The sequence below is a fragment of the Pristis pectinata genome, chromosome 3, assembly GCF_009764475.1.
Source record: "Pristis pectinata isolate sPriPec2 chromosome 3, sPriPec2.1.pri, whole genome shotgun sequence".
Taxonomy (NCBI): domain Eukaryota; kingdom Metazoa; phylum Chordata; class Chondrichthyes; order Rhinopristiformes; family Pristidae; genus Pristis; species Pristis pectinata.
In genome coordinates, this window is record NC_067407.1 from 138,143,778 (window position 1) to 138,163,990 (window position 20,213).

At 45.8% G+C, this 20,213-nt stretch overlaps 1 protein-coding gene across 1 annotated transcript in view; it reads left to right on the top strand.

Annotated features, from left to right (window-relative positions):
• The window catches only part of adgrg6 (adhesion G protein-coupled receptor G6), a 125,206-nt gene that overhangs the window by 56,873 nt on the left and 48,120 nt on the right, over nucleotides 1–20,213 (top strand). The window contains exons 9-12 of the mRNA XM_052013013.1: nucleotides 472–563; nucleotides 6,502–6,554; nucleotides 10,910–10,972; nucleotides 13,066–13,220. Coding sequence (XP_051868973.1) covers nucleotides 472–563; nucleotides 6,502–6,554; nucleotides 10,910–10,972; nucleotides 13,066–13,220 — 363 coding nt within the window. The remainder of the gene's footprint in view (nucleotides 1–471; nucleotides 564–6,501; nucleotides 6,555–10,909; nucleotides 10,973–13,065; nucleotides 13,221–20,213) is intronic.

Sequence of the window (20,213 nt, forward strand, 5' to 3'; positions counted from 1 at the left end):
TATGAGGAGAGACTAAAGGAGCTAGGGCTTTACTCATTGGAGAGAAGGAGGATGAGGGGAGACATGATAGAGGTGTACAAGATATTAAGCGGAATAGATAGAGTAGACAGCCAGCGCCGAAGGGCCTGTATCTATGCTGTATAACTATAGAATTCCACTGAGTTCTTGCTGTCTGGTGCCAAGGGAGAGAGCGGGAAGTGCCAGAGGCCTGTGTACAGCACAGCGCAGAGTGCCAACTAGGAGGTAGACAGTATACCATCATATCCACCTACTTCTACCGGGAGTTGCCACATTGCTCTGTCCAGGGCTGTGGTTGTTAATTGCCCCAGTTTCCCGAGCAGCTCGCTCAGGGGAGTGCCAGGAATTCCTCTGGACACATTGAGGAGCAGTGTAAGTCTGCTTTTAGGAAGATTTCCTCTGTGGTTTGAGTGGCTAATCCACGGGGTAACTCTGCACACTGTCTTTACATAGGTGGAGTGTTCTACAGGACGCAGTTTATGCTGTACTCTCAGTCCAGTGGAAGTACGGACATTGGTGAGCTCGAGCAGAAAGTCTCAGCATGGGTAAGTCATTCCAGTTCATCTTTATCCTGCTGATCTTCCCTGGCATGTCAGGGTCTCAGGGAGGTGCTCATGTGCATTGCTTTCCTCGTTGAAACACAGTGTACAGTTGCTGGAGCCTGGGTCTCTCATGTTCTGATGGGCCGTGCGGGGAGAAAATAGACACTAAAGGTTATCAGGAATTACAGGCGGATCTCGATCAGCTGGATAAGTGGGCCGAGGAATGGCAAATGGTGTTCAATCCAGATAAGTGCAAGGTGTTGCATTTTGGGAAGTGAAACCAGGGTAGGACTTTCACAGTGAATGGCAGGGCCCAGGGGAGTGTTGTAGAACATAGAACATAGAATGCTAAGATCTATCTAACCCTTCCCTCCCACACACGCCTCCATTTCTCTATCGTTCACATGTCTATCTAAGAGTCTCTTAAATGTCCCTAATGTATCTGCCCCCACAACCTCTGGCGGCAGTGCGTTCCACACACCCACTACTCTCTGTGTAAAAAACTTACCCCTGACATTCCCCTTGTATCTTCCTCCAATCACCTTAAAATTATGTCCTCTCGTGTTAGCCATTGTCGCCCTGGGAAAAAGTCTCTGACTGTCCACTCGATCTATGCCTCTTATCATCTTGTACACCTCTATCAAGAACAGAGGGACCTAGGAGTACAAGTACATGGTTCCCTGAAAGTGGCATCACAGGTAGACAGGGTGAAGGAGAGATTGCTGATGCTGGAATCTGGAGCAACAAACAATCTGCTAGAAGTACTCAATGCGTCGAGCAGCATCTCTTGGGGCAGAGGAATTGTCGCTGTTTCGGGTTGAAACCCTGAATCAGGACAGCTTTTGGGACACTGGCCTTCAATAGTCAGGGTATTGAACATAAAAGTTGGGAGGTCACGGTGCGGTTGTACAGGACGCTGGTGAGGCCGCACTCGGAGTGTTGTGTTCAGTTTTGGTCACCCTGCTATAGGAAATACATCATTAAGCTGGAAAGAGTGCAAAGCAGATCGACAAGGATGTTGCCAGGACTTGAGGGACTGAGTTATAGGGAGAGGTTGGGCAGGCTGGGAATATATTCATTGGAACATAGGAGACCGAGGGGTGATCTTATAGAAGTGTATGAAATCATGAGGGGTATAGAAGGAGTGAACGCACACAGTCTTCTTCCCACGGAAGGAGAATGAAAAACTTGAGGACATAGGTTTAGGGTGAGAGCGGAAAGATTTAGAACAGATCTGAGGAGAAATTTCTTCACCCAGATGGTGGTGAGTATATGGAATGAGCTGCCAGAGGGAGTGGTTGAGGCAGGTACAGTGACATTTAAAAGTCACTTGCACAGGTACATGGATAGGAAAGGTTTAGAGGGATAACATGGGCCATTAACACCAGCTTAGGTGGGCACCTTGGTCAGCACAGATGAGTTGGGCTGAAGGGCCTGTTTCCGTGCTGTATTACTCTAAGAGAATGGTAGTGTACGGTACAGTAGTGTAGCAGTTAGCGCAACGCTATTACAGCGCCAGCGATCGGGGTTCGATTCCCGTTGCTGTCTGTAAGGAGTTTGTACGTTCTTCCCGTGTCTGCGTGGGTTTCCTCCAGGTGCTCCGGTTTCCTCCCACATTCCGAAGACGTACGGGTAGGTTAATTTGGGTTTAAAATGGGCGGCGTGGACTCGTTGGGCTGGAAGGGCCTGTTACCACGCTGTAAATAAAACCTAATTTAAAAAGAAAGATGGGGGTTTAGGTGAGCAAGGGAAAGGGTGAGGGGGACAAGCAGAGAGGTCAGTACAGGGAGGGAAGGAGGTAGGAGAGATGTCAGCAGAGGGAGGGTTGAGGCAGGGGAGGAGACAGGCGAGGGGCTCAGCAAAGGGAGGGAGAGGCCAGAAGAGGAAGTAGATCAACTAGGAAAGGGAGAGGAGGGGTCACTAAAGGAAGAGAAGGGGATACAAGAGAGGAGGGTAAATTAGGAAATGGGTTTATCATTGTCACATATACTGAGGTACAGTGAAAGGCTTTGTTTTGCATGCCATCCATACACAATGCTTCATTACACAGTGCATTGAGGTAGTTCAAGGGAAAACAATAACAGAATGCAGAATAAAGTGTTACAGTTACAGAGAAAGTGCACAATAAGGTGCAAGGTCATAACGAGGTAGATTGTGAGGTCAAGAGTCCATTTTACCGTACTAGGGAACCGTTCAATAGTCTTATAACAGCAGGATAGAAGCTGTCTTTGAGCCTGGTGGTACGTGCTTTCAGATTTTTGTATCTTCTACCCGATGGGAGAGGAGAGAAAAGAGAATGTCCGGGGTGGGTGGGGTCTTTGATTATGCTGGTTGCTTTACCAAGGCAGTGAGAAGTGTAGACAGCGTCTAGGAAGGGGAGGCTGGTTTCCCTGATGTGCACAGCTGTGTCCACAACTCTCTGCAGTTTCTTGTGGTCATGGTCAGAGCAGTTGCCATACCAAGCCGTGATGCATCTGGATAGGATGCTTTCTACGTGGCAGTGATAAAAATTAGTGAGGGCCAAAGGGGACATGCCAAATTTCTTTAGCCTCCTGAGGAAGTAGAGGCGCAGGTGCACTTTCTTGGCCGTGGCATCTTCGTGTTTGAACCTGGTGATGTTCACTCCCAGGAACTTAAAACCTTCAACCTTCTCGACCTCAGCACTGTTGAAGTAAACAGGAGTATGTACACCACCATCCCCCCCCCCCTTCCTGAAACCTTTTGATTTGCTGACGTTTGATTTTTGGGGAAAGGGGTCAATAATGATCCAGGACGGGAGGAGGTAGGAGGGGGAAGAGAGATAAAAGCAAATGGGTGATTGGTAGAGACAGTGAGGAGCTGGGGAGGGACGGGAGGAGGGAGATAGATTTAAGCTTGCAGATGACATGAAATTCAGTGGAGTTGTGAATTGCATGGAAGGTTATCAAAGCATACAGCAGGATATAGATCTGTCAGAAATATGGGCAAAGAATGGGAGTTTAATCTGAACAAGTGCGAGGTGTTGCACTTTGGGAGGTCAAATGTAAAGGGAAAGGATACAGAGTGGGCAGGGGTCAAAGAGCCTGTTTGTGTGCTGTACAACTTCATGACTCCATCACTCTGTGACTTTCATCACCTTTTGATGCCTCTGGACTTAATTACCCAACATACAAATTCAGAACAGGAGTAGGTTGCTCACCCCTGAAGCCTGCTGTGCCTCTTGATAAGATTGTGGCTGAGATGATTATTCCAAGGTTTGCTGGTTTCCCCTGACTCCCCTCTCCATAACCACTTCCCAACCATTCTTTATTTGTACCATCCCATTTATTCACCAGTCCTGAGCTTGCAGACTCCCAGTTTCCCATGGTTATCAACCCCTTGTCTTCACTTCCCTTCCTGGTAATGCCCCTCCCTAACTCTGCCTCCCCCTCCAACCCCACAATGTACTTTCTCTCATTCTGGATTCTGGATCATTCTCTGATGTTAATCACCAATAGCCTGTCCTGGTCCATCCACGTAGACACCATGACCAAGAAAGCTCAACAGCATCTCTACTTCTTCAGGAGGCTAAAGAAATTCGGCATGTCGCCTTTAACCCTCACCAATTTTTATTGATGCATAATAGAAAGCATCCTATCCAGATACATCATGGCTTGGTACGGCAACTGCTCTGCCCATGACCACAAGAAACCAGCCTCCCCTCCGTGGACTCTGTTTACATTTCTCGCTGCCTCGGTAAAGCAGCCAGAATAATCAAAGATCCATCCCACCCCGGACATTCTCTCTTCTCCCCTCTCCCATCAAGCAGAAGATACAAAAGCCTGAAAGCACGTGCCACCAGGCTCAAAGGACTGCTTCTATCCTGCTGTTATAAGACTATTGAATGGTCCCCCCGTATGATAAAATGGACATTTGACCTCACAATCTACCTCATTATGACCTTGCACCTTATTGTCTGCCTGCACCACACTTTCTCTGTAACTGTAACACTTTATTCTGCATTCTGTTATGGTTTTCCTTTGTACTACCTCGATGCACTGATGTGATGAAATGATCTGTATGGATGGCAGGCAAACCACAGTTTTTCATTATATCTCAGTACATGTGACAATAATAAACCAATTTACCAATTTAATGGCTCACCAGTGGTGGCTGTACTACTAATAGAATTCTATCCTTGACTTCTATACATCTCCTCCTTTAAGATTGTCCTCAAGGTCTATCGCTGACCAAGCTTTTGGCCACCTGCCCTCAGACTATTAAACTCCGATGATCCAGCAATCTCAGCACTCTGGTGGTGCCAGACTGGCAAATTTTCTGGACTGTCTGATGTTACTTTGATTGATACCCAAAACACACTTTTATTTCACTTACTTCACACTTTACCTGGTAGTATAATACATTATCCGGTGAAGCCAGTGAGTTTAAAGGGAGTGCAAAATTACAAAAAATTCTGGACTCCAGCCCCAGCCACAACCTGCCCAAGTTCCTGACCCCTCTCCTTCTGGACCCTAACCCCAGCTCAGTCACACACCCATTCTGGACTTGACCATCCTGATTCCGGCCAATCTCATGTACCCGGAACCCCTGGACTAATGAATAAACCAGCCACCAAACTATCAGGATTGCCAAACTTTTCTGGATTGGTATTGGTATTGGTTTATTATTGTCACTTGTACTGAGGTACAGTGAAAAGCTTGTCTTGCATACCGATTGTACAGATCTATTCATTAGACAGTGCATTGAGGTAGTACAGAGTAAAAATAGTAGCAGAATACAGAGTAAAATGTCACAGCTACAGGGAAGTGCCTTGCAGGTAGACAATAAGGTGCAAGGTCAAACAAGTCCATCTCATCCTATAAGGGGACTGTTCAATGGTCTTATCATGGTGGGATAGAAGCTGTCCTTGAGCCTGGTGGTAGGTGCCCTCAGGCTCCTGTATCTTCTGCCTGATGGGAGAAGAGACAATGACTCGGGTGGGTGGGGTCTTTGATTATGCTGGCTGCTTCACCAAGGTAAAGAAACAAGAGGTATAGACAGAGCCCATGGAGGGGAGGCTGGTTTCCGTGATGTGCTGGGCTGTGTCCACAAATTCTGGATTATCGATTATTGGATTCTGGATTATCGGAGTTTTGCTCTGTTTCCTTTTAGAGCTATGTCAATCTTGTTTTGTTTGAAGTGCTCCAAAGCCTCTTGCTGTGTTCAAGGGGCTGATTAGCTGCTATCTTTTCCCTTGTTACGGACCTTCACTGCCTCACCTTTATCCTTCTTGAACCAACCGGCACAACCCTAATCACAGTTTAGCAACACTGTGACCACTTTGATCACTTTGTACTAAAATGAACTCTTTTTTTTGTTCTAATTGTGTTCTTTGAACGGTTCCCTTATACAATGAGATGGACTCTTGACCTCACAATCTACCTTGTTGTGACCTTGCACCTTATTGCTCTGCACTTTCTCTGTAGCTGTGACACTTTACTCTGTACTGTTATTGTTTTTACCCTGTACTACCTCAATGCACTCTGTTCTAACTCAATGAACTGTGTAATGAATTGATCTGTATGAACGGTATGCAAGACAAGTTCTTCACTGTACCTTGGTACAAGTGACAATAATAAACCAATACCAGTACCAGAAATTATGTATAATTTTTGTTTAATTTATGTTTTTCTTCTGAATGCTGCTTATCTGATGCTATGTGCCTGTGATGCTGCTGCAAGTTTTTCATTGCACCTGTGCACACATGTACTTGTGCATATGACAATAAACTCGACTTTGATCTTCCCCTCCTCCTGTCACCTGATTTTCGTCCAACTGTAAAAAAGATATCTTGGAGTGATCTGCGTTGGGAGTCCGAGTAGAAGTTATAACTTAATCAAGTTTATCTTTGAGTGACTCTCGCTTATACTGCTGGATGTTAATGGATTGTGCATTGATCCCAGTGCTTTGAATTCTGTTTCAGCTCACCAGGTCGTTTCAGAACTGGAATTACACTGTGTACGTCGAAACTGTCAGGTGAGGAAGGGTATCTCATTTGGGATTTCATCGGTTGGGTGTAACGCTAATGGCCAAGGTCACGCCTGTCATTAAATTGGGTAACAGAAGAATTTCACACAGCACGTTCATCATAGCATCATAGAATCATAGAGCAATCCCTCCATGGACTCTATACCTCTCCCTCCCGGCTCATTCTCTCTTCTCCTCTCCCATTAGGCAGAAGATACAGGAGCCTGAGGGCACGTACCACCTTTGGCCCAACCAGTCCATTCCAACCAGGGTGCCCAACGATCTAGCTCCAATTTCCTGCATTCGGCCTATATCCCTCCAAGCCCAGCCCCTCCATGTACCCATCCGCTTCTTAAATGATACTATTTTACCTGCTTCAACCACTTCCTCTGGCAGCTCGTTCCATATACCCACCACCCTCTGCGCGATAAAGTTGCCCCTCAGGTCCCTTTTAAGTCTTTCCCCTCTCACCCTAAACTTATGTCCCCTAGTTTTGGACTCCCCTACCCTAGGGAAAAGACTGTTACTGTCCACCTTATCTATGCCTTTCATGATTTTATAAACTTCTATAAGATCTCCTGTCCTTCTCCTACGCTTCAAGGAATAAAGACCTAGCCTGGCCAACCTCTCCCTATAACTTAGGCCCTCCGGTCCTTGGCTTGTGACCAACATTACACAAGATGTTGTTGGAAGCTCATGCCCCTTTGTTTCTGGAAGTTCGAACCTAATCAGTCCAGGACACTGGGTTAAGGTTCTTAGTTCGCTGATGACTCATAAACAGGTGAGAGGACAGCCTGCGATGAAGACATTTGGTCTTGGCAACAGGATATAGGTTGAGCGATTGGGTGAAAACTTGGCAAATGGAGTTCAATGCAGGAAAGTGAAAGGTCATCTACTTTGGCAGGAGGAATCATAACAATGTTACTGTGCTGGATGGCTTGAGTTATAAGAAGAGACCAGATTTTTTCCCTCAAACGTATGAGGTTGAGGGGTGATCGTATAGAAGCATATAAAATCATGAGGGGCAGAGATAAGGTGAATGATCACAGGGTAGGGGAGTCTAAAGCTAGAGGGCTTAGGTTTAGGTGAGAGGGGAAAAACTTAAAGAGGACCTGAGGGGCAAGTTTGTCACACAGAGGGTGGTGGGTACATGGAATGAGCTGTCAGAGGAAGTGGTAGAGGCAGGTACAATTACAGCTTTTAAAAGACATTCAGACAGGTACATGGATAGGAAACGTTTGGAGGGATATGGGCCAAATGCAGGCAAATGGGACTAGCTCAGGTAGGCAACTTGGTCGGCATGGATGAGCTGGGCCAAAGGGCCTGTTTCCGCGCTGTATAACTCTGTGACTCTAAAGGCCAATTTTTATCTAAATGGAGAGAGACTGCAAGTGAGTGAGGGACAGAGGGTCTTGTATTTTGTGCATGAAACCCAAAAAAGTCAACGTGCTGGTGCAGTAATAACTATCATTACTACCATCGGGGAGGAGGTACAGGAGCCTGAAGACCCACACTCATCGTTTTCGGAATACCTTCTTCCCCTCCACCATCAGGTTTCTGAACGGTCCATGAATCCATGATCACTACCTCGTTATTCCTGCTTTGCACTCTTCATTTTTGTAACTTATAGTAATTTTTATGTCTTTATGTCTTGCACTGGACTGCTGCCACAAAACAATAAATTTCACGACACATGTCAGTGATAATCAACATAATTCTGATTCTGAACAGCTAATTGTCAGATTGTCCTTTACTGTTAGTGGGGTTTGGAGTTGAGAAGTAGAGAAATTACAATAGTCCAGGGTGTTAGTGAGGTCACTCCTGGAGAACTGTGTACAGTTTTGGTCCCCTTATTTAGAAAAAGTTACACTATTGAAAGCAATTTGGGAGGGATTCATTCGATAATTCCTGGGATGAGAGGGTTGTTCTGTTATGAATAACTAAAAAGGTTGGATCTACATGGTGGACGGTAACAATCTTTTCCCCAGGGTAGGGGAACCCAGAACTAGGGGGCAGAGGTTTGGAGTGAAAGGGGAAAGATTTAAAAGGGACCTGAGGGGCAACTTTTTCACGCAGAGGGTGGTGAGTATATGGAACGAGCTGCCAGAGGAAGTGGGTGAGGCAGGTACAACAGCATCATTTAAGAAGCACTTGGATAGGTACATGGAGGGGCGGGTCTTGGAGGGATATGGGCCGAACGCAGGAAATTGGGACTAGCTGGGTGGGCACCGTGGTCAGCGCGGACTGGTTGGGCCGAAGGGCCTGTATCCGTGCTGTATTGCTCTATGACTCTATTTAGAGTTTGGAAGAAAGACCCCAAGGGGGCATGACAGTATAGATTTAGATAAGATATGATAAGATTTCTTTATTAGTCACACGGACATCGAAACACACAGTGAAATGGAGCTTTCGCGTAGAGTGTTCTGGGGGCAGCCGGCAAGTGTCGCCACGTTTCTGGTGCCAACATAGCATGCCCACAACTTCCTAACCCGTACGTCTTTGGAATGTGGGAGGAAACCGGAGCACCCGGAGGAAACCCACACAGACACGGGGAGAACGTACAAACTCCTTACAGACAGTGGCCGAAATTGAACCCGGGTCGCTGGCGCTGTAATAGCGTTATGCTAACCGCTACACTACTGAAATGTTTTGGAGACAAAAATTGGTGGAATTGTTGCCAGTGAGGAAGATTACCAAAGGATACAGAGGATATGGATCAGTTGGAAATGCTGGAGGATTGGCAACCCATCTTCCAAGGAAATCTTCCAGTTCTTTCTTGCTGAATCCTCTGGTGGGGCAGTGTGTTCCGTAATACGATGACTCCTGAGGATAAAAACACTTCCATACTTCCTCCTCTTTTTATAGATGTTAGTCCTTCATCTTTTATTTATTGTGCGCTGTTCTAGTTGCCACATGACAGGAAGGTCATGAAGACTTTGGTGAGGGTGCAGAAGAGATTCACCAGGATGCTGGCTGGATTGGAGAGTATTAGCTAAAAGGAGAGTTTGGACAGACTTGGGTTGTTTCCTCTGGAGCATCAAAGGCTGAGGGGAGACCTGATGGAAGTTTATAAAATTATGAGAGGTGTAGATAGGGTAGACAGTCAGAATCTTTTTCCCGAAGTGGAAATGTCAAATACGAGAGCGCATACCTTTAAGGTGAGAGGCGGAAAGTTATTTGATACTTTTCGAGTACAAAGAGGTTGTCCAACAGTATAACACTTTGGTAAGGCTGTACTTGGGGTATTGTCTGCATTTCTGGTTCGCCCATTATAGGAAGGATGTGGAGTCTTTGGAAAGGGTACAGAAGATTTTCACCAGGATGTTGCCTGGATTAGAAGGCATGTGCTATGAGGAGAGGTTGGACAAACTGGGGTCGTTTTCTCTGGAGCGGCAAAGGCTGATTGGAGACCTGATAGAAATTTATAAAATTATGAGGGATATAGATCGGGTAAACAGTCAGTCTTTTTCCCAGGGTGGAAATGTCAAATATGAGAGACCATGGGTTTAAAGTTCAGAGAGATTGCCCAACAATAATTATGTTTTAGAACACTGTTACCTTCCATTCAATAGGTGCAAAATGTTCTGTGTTTTTACAACGAGAACATTTTGTAAAAAGTTGATGTTCACATTAGTTCAATAGTGTAAGACCAATTGCTTAAGCTGTCCAGCTCAGGAGCAAGGAATAATGAATTACTGGTAGGAATTTATAGAACATAAAACATAGAACACTACAGCACAGTACAGGCCCTTTGGCCCACAACGTTTTGCCGACATTTTGTCCTGCTCTAAGATCTATCTAACCCTTCCCTCCCACAGAGCCCCCTATTTTTCTATCATTCATGTGTCTATCTAAGAGTCTCTTAAATGTCCCTAATGTATCTGCCCCCACAACCTCTGCCGGCAGTGCGTTCCACGCACCCACCACTCTCTGTGTAAAGAACGTACCCCTGACATCCCCCTTATACCTTCCTCCATTCACCTTAAAATTATGTCCCATCATGTTAGCCATTGTCGCCCTAGGAAAAAGTCTCTGACTGTCCACTCGATCTATGCCTCTTATCATCTTGTACACCTCTATCGTCACCTCTCATGCTCCTTCTCTCCAAAGAGAAAAGCCCGAGTTCGCTCAACCTATCTGGTGTTCAAGTTTATCTGTCTACTCCCAAAGGCGCTGACAGAGCCTCTGTTATAACGGGGAATGCTTATACACTCATGGCACGTTCTAGGCTAATAATTACAGTCATCACAATGAGGAGTTCCACTAGGTGTCTGAATTGTTGCCTGGTGCATAGTTTCCTGGGGTAATCCAGCACTGTGCATTTTTTAAATCTTAAAATGGATTTCGTTTCTGTCATTGATCAGGATTTTTGAAAGCAACACAACTTCAACGCATCAGATCTCTTCCAGATCAATCGAAGACAAAAGGTAAGAAATGGTTAACTTATGCCCAGCCTTTCCAAAGCTGCATTCTTATTTTGGGTAAGTGAAAGATGTTGATTGCAGTGACATAATAGACTGGTTCAAGTTCAAGGTTCAAGCTTCTTGTCATGGGCACACACACACAGGGCAGCGGCCAAGTTCATTACAGGCATGACAAACATAAGTTAACATGTACTAAAAGTATACATAACCTACGTGACAAAGTAAACATAACGACACTAGTGCAAGTTGAGAGAGAAAGAAATATAGTCCGAGGTAGTGTGAGGGTTTTTCAGGTCGGTTCAAGAACCTGACGGCAGTGGGGAAGAAGCTGTTGTTGAACCTTGAGGTGTGGGTCTTCAGACTCGTGAGTTATGAAGGCCAAAGTGTCAAAAACTCTCTTTACCACCCTATCTACCTGTGATGCCATTTTCAAGGAACTATGGATCTGTATTCCCAGGTCCCTGTGTTCTACTGCACACCTCAGAGCCCTGCCATTCACTGTGTAAGTCCTAACCTGGTCTGTCCTCCCAAAGTGCATCACCTCACACTTGTCTGCATTAAATTCCATCTGCCATTTTTCAGCCCATTTTCCTAGCTGGTCCAGATCACGCTGCAAGCTTTATTAGCCTTCCTCGCTGTCCACTACGCCCCCAATCTTGGTGTCATCTGCAAATTTGCTGATACAGTTTACCACATTATCATCTAAATCATTAATATAGATGATAAACAACAACAGGTCCAGCACCGATCCCTGCGACACACCCCAAGTCACAGGCCTCCAGTCAGAGAGGCAACCATCTGCTACCACCCTCTGGCTTCTCCCACTAAACCAATGTTGAATCCAATTGACTACTTCATCCTGAACGCTAAGTGACTTAACCTTCTGGACCAGCCTCCCAAGCGGGACTTTGTCAAAGGCCTTGCTAAAATCCATGTAGACAACATCCACCGCCTTTTCCTCATTGACATTCTTGGTAACCTCCTAGAAAAACTCTATAAGATTGGTTAGACATGACCTACCGCGCACAAAGCCCTGTTGATTATCCCTGATCAGGCCCAGTCTATCCAAATATTTATATATCCTGTTCCTTAAAATACTTTCCAATAATTTACCCATGACTAATGTCAAGCTCATCGGCCTATAACTTTCTGGCTTATTCTTAGAGCTTTATTGAACAACAGAACAACATTAGCTATCCTGCAGTCCTCTGGCACCTCACCCGTGTCTAAGGACGTTCTAAATATCTCTGCCAGGACCCCTGCAATTTCTGCACTAGCCTCCCACAAGGTCTGAGGGGACACCTCCTCAGGCCCTGGGAATTTATCCCACTTTAATTCACCTCCTCAGCAAGCACCTCCTCTTCCGTAATCCTGATATGGTCCATGACCTCACTACTCTTTTGCCTCAGTTCTATAGTCTCTGTGTCTGTCTCCAGAGTAAATATGGATGCAAAAAATTCATTTTAGATCTCCCCTGTCTCTCTCAGCTCCATGCATAGATGACCGCGCTGATCTTTAAGTGGACCCATTTTGTCCCTTGCTATCCTTTTGCTCTTAATATACCTATAGAAACCCTTGGGATTCTCTTTCGCCCTGTCTTCCAGAGCAAGCTCATCCTCTTTTAATCCTCCTAATTGCTCTCTTAAGTGCTCTCTTGTATTTCTTATACTCCTCAAGCACCTCATTTGATTCTAACTGCCTATACCTGATATGTGCCACCTTCTTTTTCTTTACCAGGACCTCAATATCCTTCAATAACCAAGATTCCCTAAACCTGTTAGCCTTGCCTTTTATTCTAACAAGAACATACCGATTCTGTACTCTCAATATTTCACTCTTGAAGGCCTCTCACTTACCAAGCATCTCTTTGCCGGAAAACAACCCGTCCCAATCCACGCCTGCCAGATCCCTTCTGATTCCATCAAAATTGGCCTTATTCCAATTTAGAATCTCTGTCGAATCCTGTAAGAATTTTATGAGTTTGTAAGTCCTCTCATTCTTCTGGGGAAAAAGGGACTGGACTCACACATTTCTTTTCACACATTTCAGTTCTGTTCTGATCCAAACAGCAATGTTTTATCATTTCCCACATAAAGATCTGTCCTCAGTTACATCTGCAAGGCAATTCTGTATTACAACATCACCAAAAACATTTATCTGGAGGAGCGAGTGGTCCAGGAGAGACTGATTAACACATCTAAAGCCATTGGAAGCAACCTGTCCATTGCCTCCATCAACGTTCAACCCATCGGTGAGTGAATTATTGTCATTGTTTCTATTGGAATGGTTAAGTTGGTAAGTTTAAATTGGTAAATTGGTTTATTATTGTCACATGTACCGAGGTACAGTGAAAAACTTCTTGTATACCATTCGTACAGATCAATTCATTGCACAGTGCATTGAGAGGTAGTACAAGGTAAAACAATGACAGAATGCACGGTTAATAGGCACGGTAGTGTAGCAGTTAGCGTAACGCTATTACAGCTCCAGCAACCCAGGTTCAATTCCTGCTGCTGTCTGCAAGGAGCTTGTACGTTCTCCCCGTGTCTGCGTGGGTTTCCTCCGGGACCTCTGGTTTCCTCCCACATTCCAAAGGCATACGGGTTAGGAAGTTGTGGGCGTGCTATGTTGGCACTGGAAGCGTGGCGACACTTGCGGGCTGCCCCCAGAACACTCTACGCAAAAGATGCATTTCACTGTGCATTTTGATGTACATGTGACTAATAAAGAAATCTTATTATCTTAGAATAAAGTGTCACTGTTACGGAGAAAGTGCGGTGCAGGTAGACAATAAGGTGCAAGGTCGCAACGAGGTAGATTGTGAGGTCAAGAGTCCATCACTTTGTACTGGGGGACCATTTAATAGTCTTATAACAGTGGTGTTACAAGCACAGGCGGTGGGGGAGGGGGTGCTGAAATGCTTTCCTTCCTTCATAAAAGACAGATTGGGTTTCCTCCTCTCGAGAGAAGATGGTGGGCAGAAGGGTGGTTGGGGGACCTGATGTTCGAACATTGAAGGGATCTGATGTCAGAAGTGGTGCACTAGGCATTCAGCATGCTGGCCTTCATCAGTCAGGGCATTGGGTACAGGAGTTGGGATGTTATATTGCAGTTGTATTAGTCATTGGTGAGGCCGCTCTTAGAGCACTGTGTACAGTTTTGGTCACCCTGTTATAGGAAAGATGTGATTAAACTGGAAAGAGTGCAGAATAGATTTACGAGGATGTTGCCAGGATTAGAGGGTCTGAGTTATAGGGGGAGGTTGGCCAGCCTAGGTCTTTATTCCTGGAATGTAGGAGAATGAGGGGCGACCTTAGAGAAGTGTTTAAAGTTATAGAGGCAGAGATAAAGTGGACAGAAACAGTCTTTTCCCTGGGGTTGGGGAGTCCAAAACTAGTATTGAAAGCAATTTGGAAGGGATTCATTTAATAATTCCTGGGATGAGAGGGTTGTTCTGTTATGAATAACTAAAAAGGTTGGATCTACATGGTGGACGGTAACAGTCTTTTCCCCAGGGTAGGGGAACCCAGAACTAGGGGGCATAGGTTTAGGGTGAAAGGGGAAAGATTTAAAAGGGACCTGAGGGACAACTTTTTCACACAGAGGGTGGTGAGTATATGGAACAAGCTGCCAGAGGAAGTGGTTGAGGCAGGTACAACAGTATCATTTAAGAAGCACTTGGATAGGTACATGGAGGGACGGGGCTTGGAGGGATATGGGCCGAACACAGGAAATTGGGACTAGCTGGGTGGGCACCATAGTCGGCATCGACTAGTTGGGCCGAAGGGCCTGTATCCGTGCTGTATTGCTCTATGACTCTAAGTGGAGCAGGATGGAAATAAATCCAGTCGGGAATTCAGGAGAGATTTCTTTACCCGACAAATAATGAAAATGTAAAACATGTTCCCAACGTTGTTGAGTTGATGCTTTTAAGGGGAGAATGAACTGATGAAGACAAAGGAATAGAAGGAACTGGGGATAGGGAGAGTTCGAGAGGAGTGGCAGGAGACTCCTGGGATCAGATGGGTCGGATGGACCGGGGCAAAGGGTTTCTGGAGTGAGGGTCACCTGATTGGTGAGGTGGGGGAAGAGTTGGGAGGGGACAGATCAGGGAAAGGAGTCAGGTGCCATTGTGGGTGATTGGTAATTGGTTTACTATTTTCCCGTAGAACACAGAACATTGAACACTACAGCACAGTACAGGCCCTTTGGCCCACGATGTTGTGCTGACATTTTATCCTGCTCTAAGATCTATCTAACCCTTCCCTCCCACATAGCCCTCCATTTCTCTATCATTCATGTGTCTATCTAAGAATCTCTTAAATGTCCCTAATATACCTGCCCCCACAATCTCTGCAGTCAGTACGTTCCATGCACCCACCACTCTCTGTGTAAAAAACTTAACATTGACACCCCCCTTATATCTTCCTCCGATCACCTTAAAATTATGTCCCCTCACGTTAGCCATTGTCGCACTGGGAAAAATTCTCTGACTGTCCACTCGATCTATGCCTCTTATCATCTTGTACACCTCTATCGAGTCACCTTCTCTCCAAAGAGAAAAGCCCTAGCTCGCTCAACCGATCCTCATAAGACATGCTCTCCAATCCAGGCACCATCCTGGTAAGTCTCCTCTGCACCCTCTCTAAAGCTTCCACATCCTTCCTATAATGAGGCGACCAGACCTAAACACAATACTCCAAGTGTGGTCTGACCAGAGTTCTATAGAGCTGAAACATTACCTCGTGGCTCTTGAACTCAATACCCCGACTAATGAAGGCCAATGCACCATTTGACTTCTTAACAACCCTATCGACCTGCGCGGCAACCTTAAGAGATCGATGGACCTGGACCCCACGATCCCTCTGTTCATGTACCGAGATACAGTGAAAAACATTGCTTTGTACGTCACCCATACAGATTATTCTAAACATTAGTACCTTGAGGTAGTATAAAGAGAAAGCAATAACAGAATGCAGAATATAGTGTTACAGTTACAGAGGAAGTGCAGTGCAGGCAGACAAAACAGTGTAAGAGCCATAACGAGGTAGATTGTGAGGTCAAGAGTCCATCTTTATCATACAAGAAGTCCATTCAAGAGTCTTGTAAGTGGGATAGGAGCTGTCCCTGAGCATGGTGGTACGTGCTTTCGGGCCTTTGTATCTTCTGCCCAATGGAGGTGGGGAGAAGAGAGATTGTCCGGGGTGGGTGGGGTCTTTGATTATGCTGGCTGCTTTACCGAGGCAACGGGAAGTATAGACAGAGTCCATGGAGGGGAGGCTGGTTTCTGTGATGTGCTGAGCTGTGTCCACAACTCCCTGCAGTTTCTTGCAGTGGTTTGATAACATAAGGGAGAGCGATAGCTTTGTTGCTTAAGGTGGACCTCCCTCGGACTCTGCTGTCTGAGACTGGCTCGGTGCGATTCCTTCCTAAATTATGCAGAAAGGAAAATGGTTGTGGTTGTTGGAGGCCAATCATCCAGGTCACAGGATTTCACTGGAGCAATATGCTGATCCCAGCATCTTGGAATTGGAATTGGTTTATTATTGTCACTTGTACCGAGGTACAGTGAAAAACCTGTCTTGCATACCGATCGTACAGGTCAATTCATTACACAGTGCATTGAATTGATTCCAATTCCAAGATGCTGAGACTAGCACACTGCTCTGATGAAGTCCTGCAACTGGGGTAATTGACCTTTAACAACCACGACCATCTTCCTTTCTGCATAACTTAGGTGGGATCTCCCTGAGCCGATCTCAGACAGTAGAGCTCGAGGGAAGTCCACCCCAAGCAAAAAAAGATCTTCTGGTGCTTCATCAATGTCCCTTTCATCCATCTTAAGACCATAGATCATAAGATATAGGAACAGAATTAGGAATCAGAATCAGAATGAGATTTATTATCACTGATGTGAAATTTATTGTTTTGTGGCAGCAGTACAGTGAAAAGACATAAATTACCAAAGTAAATAAATAGTGCAAAAACAAAGCCTGCTCTACCATTCAATCATGACCAATTTTGTTTCAACCCCATTCTCCCGTCTTCTCCCTGTAACACTTAACCCCCTGACCAATCAAGAACCTATCAATCTCTGCCCTAAATACACGCAATGACTTGGCCTCCACAGCCCGCGCTGACAATGAATTCCACAGATTCACCGCCCTCTGGCTGAAGAAATTCTTCCTCGACTCAGGTTTAAAGGGACGTCCCTTTAATCTGAGGCTGTGCCCTCGGATCCTGGACTCTTTCACTGATGGAAACATCCTCTCCACGTCCACTCTATCCAGGCCTTTCAGTATTTGGGCAGCTTCATTGAGACCCCCCCTCACCCTTCTGAACTGAATTCTTTAGGTCAGAAGTGGGGAGGTTTGCTGATGACTGCACGATATTCACAGCAAAAACAGTGGTTCATGACTGGCTATTGTAAGACTGGGACTCAACTCAGGTGTGGACTCATCAATGACAAATAAATTTACAAGAATGTTGCCAGGTCTTCAGGAGTTGAGTTATAAGGAAAGATTGAGCATGTTAGGACTTTATTCCTTGGACCGGAGAAGAATGAGGGGAGATATGATAGGTTTATAAAATGATGAGGGGCAGAGACAGGGTTAATGCAAGTAGGCTCTTTCCATCTAGATTAGGAGAGATAAGTACGAGAGGACATGGCTTTAGGGTGAAAGGGGAAAGGTTTAGGGGGAACATTAGAGGGAACTTCACTCAACAATTGGTGGGAGTGTGGAATGGGCTGCCATCTGATGTGGTAAATGCGGGCTCGCTCTTAACTTTTAAGAGTAAATTGAATAGATACATGGATGAGAGAGGTCTGGAGGGGTATGGGCTGGGGGCAGGTAAATGGGACTAGCAGAATAATGTTTCAGCACAGACTAGAAGGCCAAACAGCCTGTTTTCTGTGCTGTAGTTTTCTATGGTTCTATGGTTCTAAATTCAACATTACAGAATTTATAGACAGTGACCATCCCCAACAAGATAGAGTATAACCACTGAGTATTCAACAACATCTGGGGATCACCAGTGACCAGAAGTTCCTGGACCAGTCATATAATTACTGTGGCTACAGAGTAGCTCAGAGTCTGTGTATCATCTAGTGACAACAAACAATCTGCTGGAGGAATTTACTGGGTTGAGCAGCATCTATGGATGGGGGGGGGGTGGGGGGCGGGGGAAGTAATTGTCAACGTTTCGGGCTGAAACCCTGATCCAGGTCTCAACCTGAAATGTCGACAATTCCTTTCCCCCCACAGATGCTGCTCGACCTGCTGAGTTCCTCCAGCAGATCCATCATCAAAGATCCCCACCAACCAGGCCGTGCCATCTTCTCGCAGCTACCGTCGGGCAGCAGGTACAGAAGCCTGAAGTCCCACACCACCAGGTTCAGGAACAGCTACTTCCCTTCAACCATTCAGTTCTTGAACCAACCGGCACAACCCTAATCACCATCTCAGTACAACAACACTGTGACCACTTTTCACTACAATGGATTTTGGTTTTTTTTTCGTTCTTTTTGTGTCCTTTCTTGTATCATTTGTTTTTCTTGTGAATGTTGTGTCTCTGACGCTCTGCGCCTGTGATGCTGCTGCAAGTAAGTTTTTCATTGCACCTGTGCACACATGGACTTGTGCATGTGACAATAAACTCGACCTTGACTTTTGACTTTGAAGATTGCTCGTTGCTCCAGATTCTGCAGTCGCTGTGGTGACTGATGCACCTCCTGACCTACCAAGGCCTTTGCACCATCTACAAGGCACAAGTCTTGAGTGTCATTGGATACTCTCCACATGCCTGGAAGAGTGCAGCTTGAACAGCATTCAAGGTGCTTGACACCATCCACCACAATGTAGCTCACTTGCTTCATTCAGTCCATCACCCTGGACATTCGATCCCTCCACCTTTGGCACACAGTGTGCACCATCGACAAAATGCACTGCAGTTACTCACCCAGTCTATTCCGACGGCTCATCCCAAGCCCGGGACCTCTACCAACAAGATGGGTAAGGGCAGTAGCTGCATGGGGACACCACCACTTGCAGGTTCCCCTCCAAGTCGCACACCATCCCCCCTTGGAAATATATCGCTGTTCCTTCGTTGCCACTGGGCCCAAATCGTGGATGGAATATGTTTATCAGAAAGAGGGCAGTGGTTCACCACCACTATCTCAAGCACAATTCAGAATGGGTAATAAATGCCACCTACAGTCAGCAGGAGCAAGATTCCTTCACAAGACCAAGGAGGTCTTCTTCTGCATGAGTGGGCCAAGCCATGTATGTATGGTGTCCCGGTTTACACTGCATGGCACTGGAGGCCACTGCACAGATGCAAATCCCTCCGTGCATTAGATTCATGCAACTGGTAATTGGTTTGTTATTGTCACCTGTACTGAAATACAGTGAAAGGCTTTGTTTTCATGTATCATGTAGTTATACAGCATGGAAACAGGCCCTTCGGCCCAACTCGTCCATGTCAACCAAGATGTCTCTCAGAGCTAGTCCCATTTGCCTGCATTTGGCCCATTCCCTCTTACCTTTCCTATCCAGATACCTGCCCAAATAACTTTTAAATATTGTAACTGTACCCACCCCTTCCTCTGGCAGCTCATTCCATATCCCCACCACCCTCTTGTGTGGAATAACCCGCCCCTTGGGTCACCTTAAACCTGTGCCCTCTAGTTTTAGACTCCCCCACCCTGGGGAAAAGTGTGACCATCCACCTGATCTATGCCCCTCATGATTTTATTTACCTTGATAAGATTACCTCTCAACCTCCTACGCTGTAGGGAAAAAAAAATCCCAGTCTATCCCGTCTGACTTTACAACTCGAGCCGTCCGGAACTGGTAAAAACCTCACCAATCTTGTAAACCCTTTCCAGCCTAATGACATCTTTCCCCTTGCTGGGTGACCAGAACTGTGCACAATGCTTCAAGTGCGGCTTCGTCAACGTTGTGTACAGCTGCAACGTGCCGTCCAACCTTTGTACTCTGTGCCCTGTCCAATTGCATGCCATCAATACAGATTATTCTGAACATCAGAACGTCAAGATAGTACGAAGGGAAAACAACAACAGAATGCAGAATATAGCATTACAGTTACGGAGAAAGTGCTGTGTAGCTGGGCAATTAAGAGGCAAGGGCCATGACGAGGTAGATTGTGAGGTCAAGAGTTCATCTTTATTATACAAGAGGTCTATTCAAGAGTCTTATAACAGCAGGGTTGAAGCTGTGCTTGA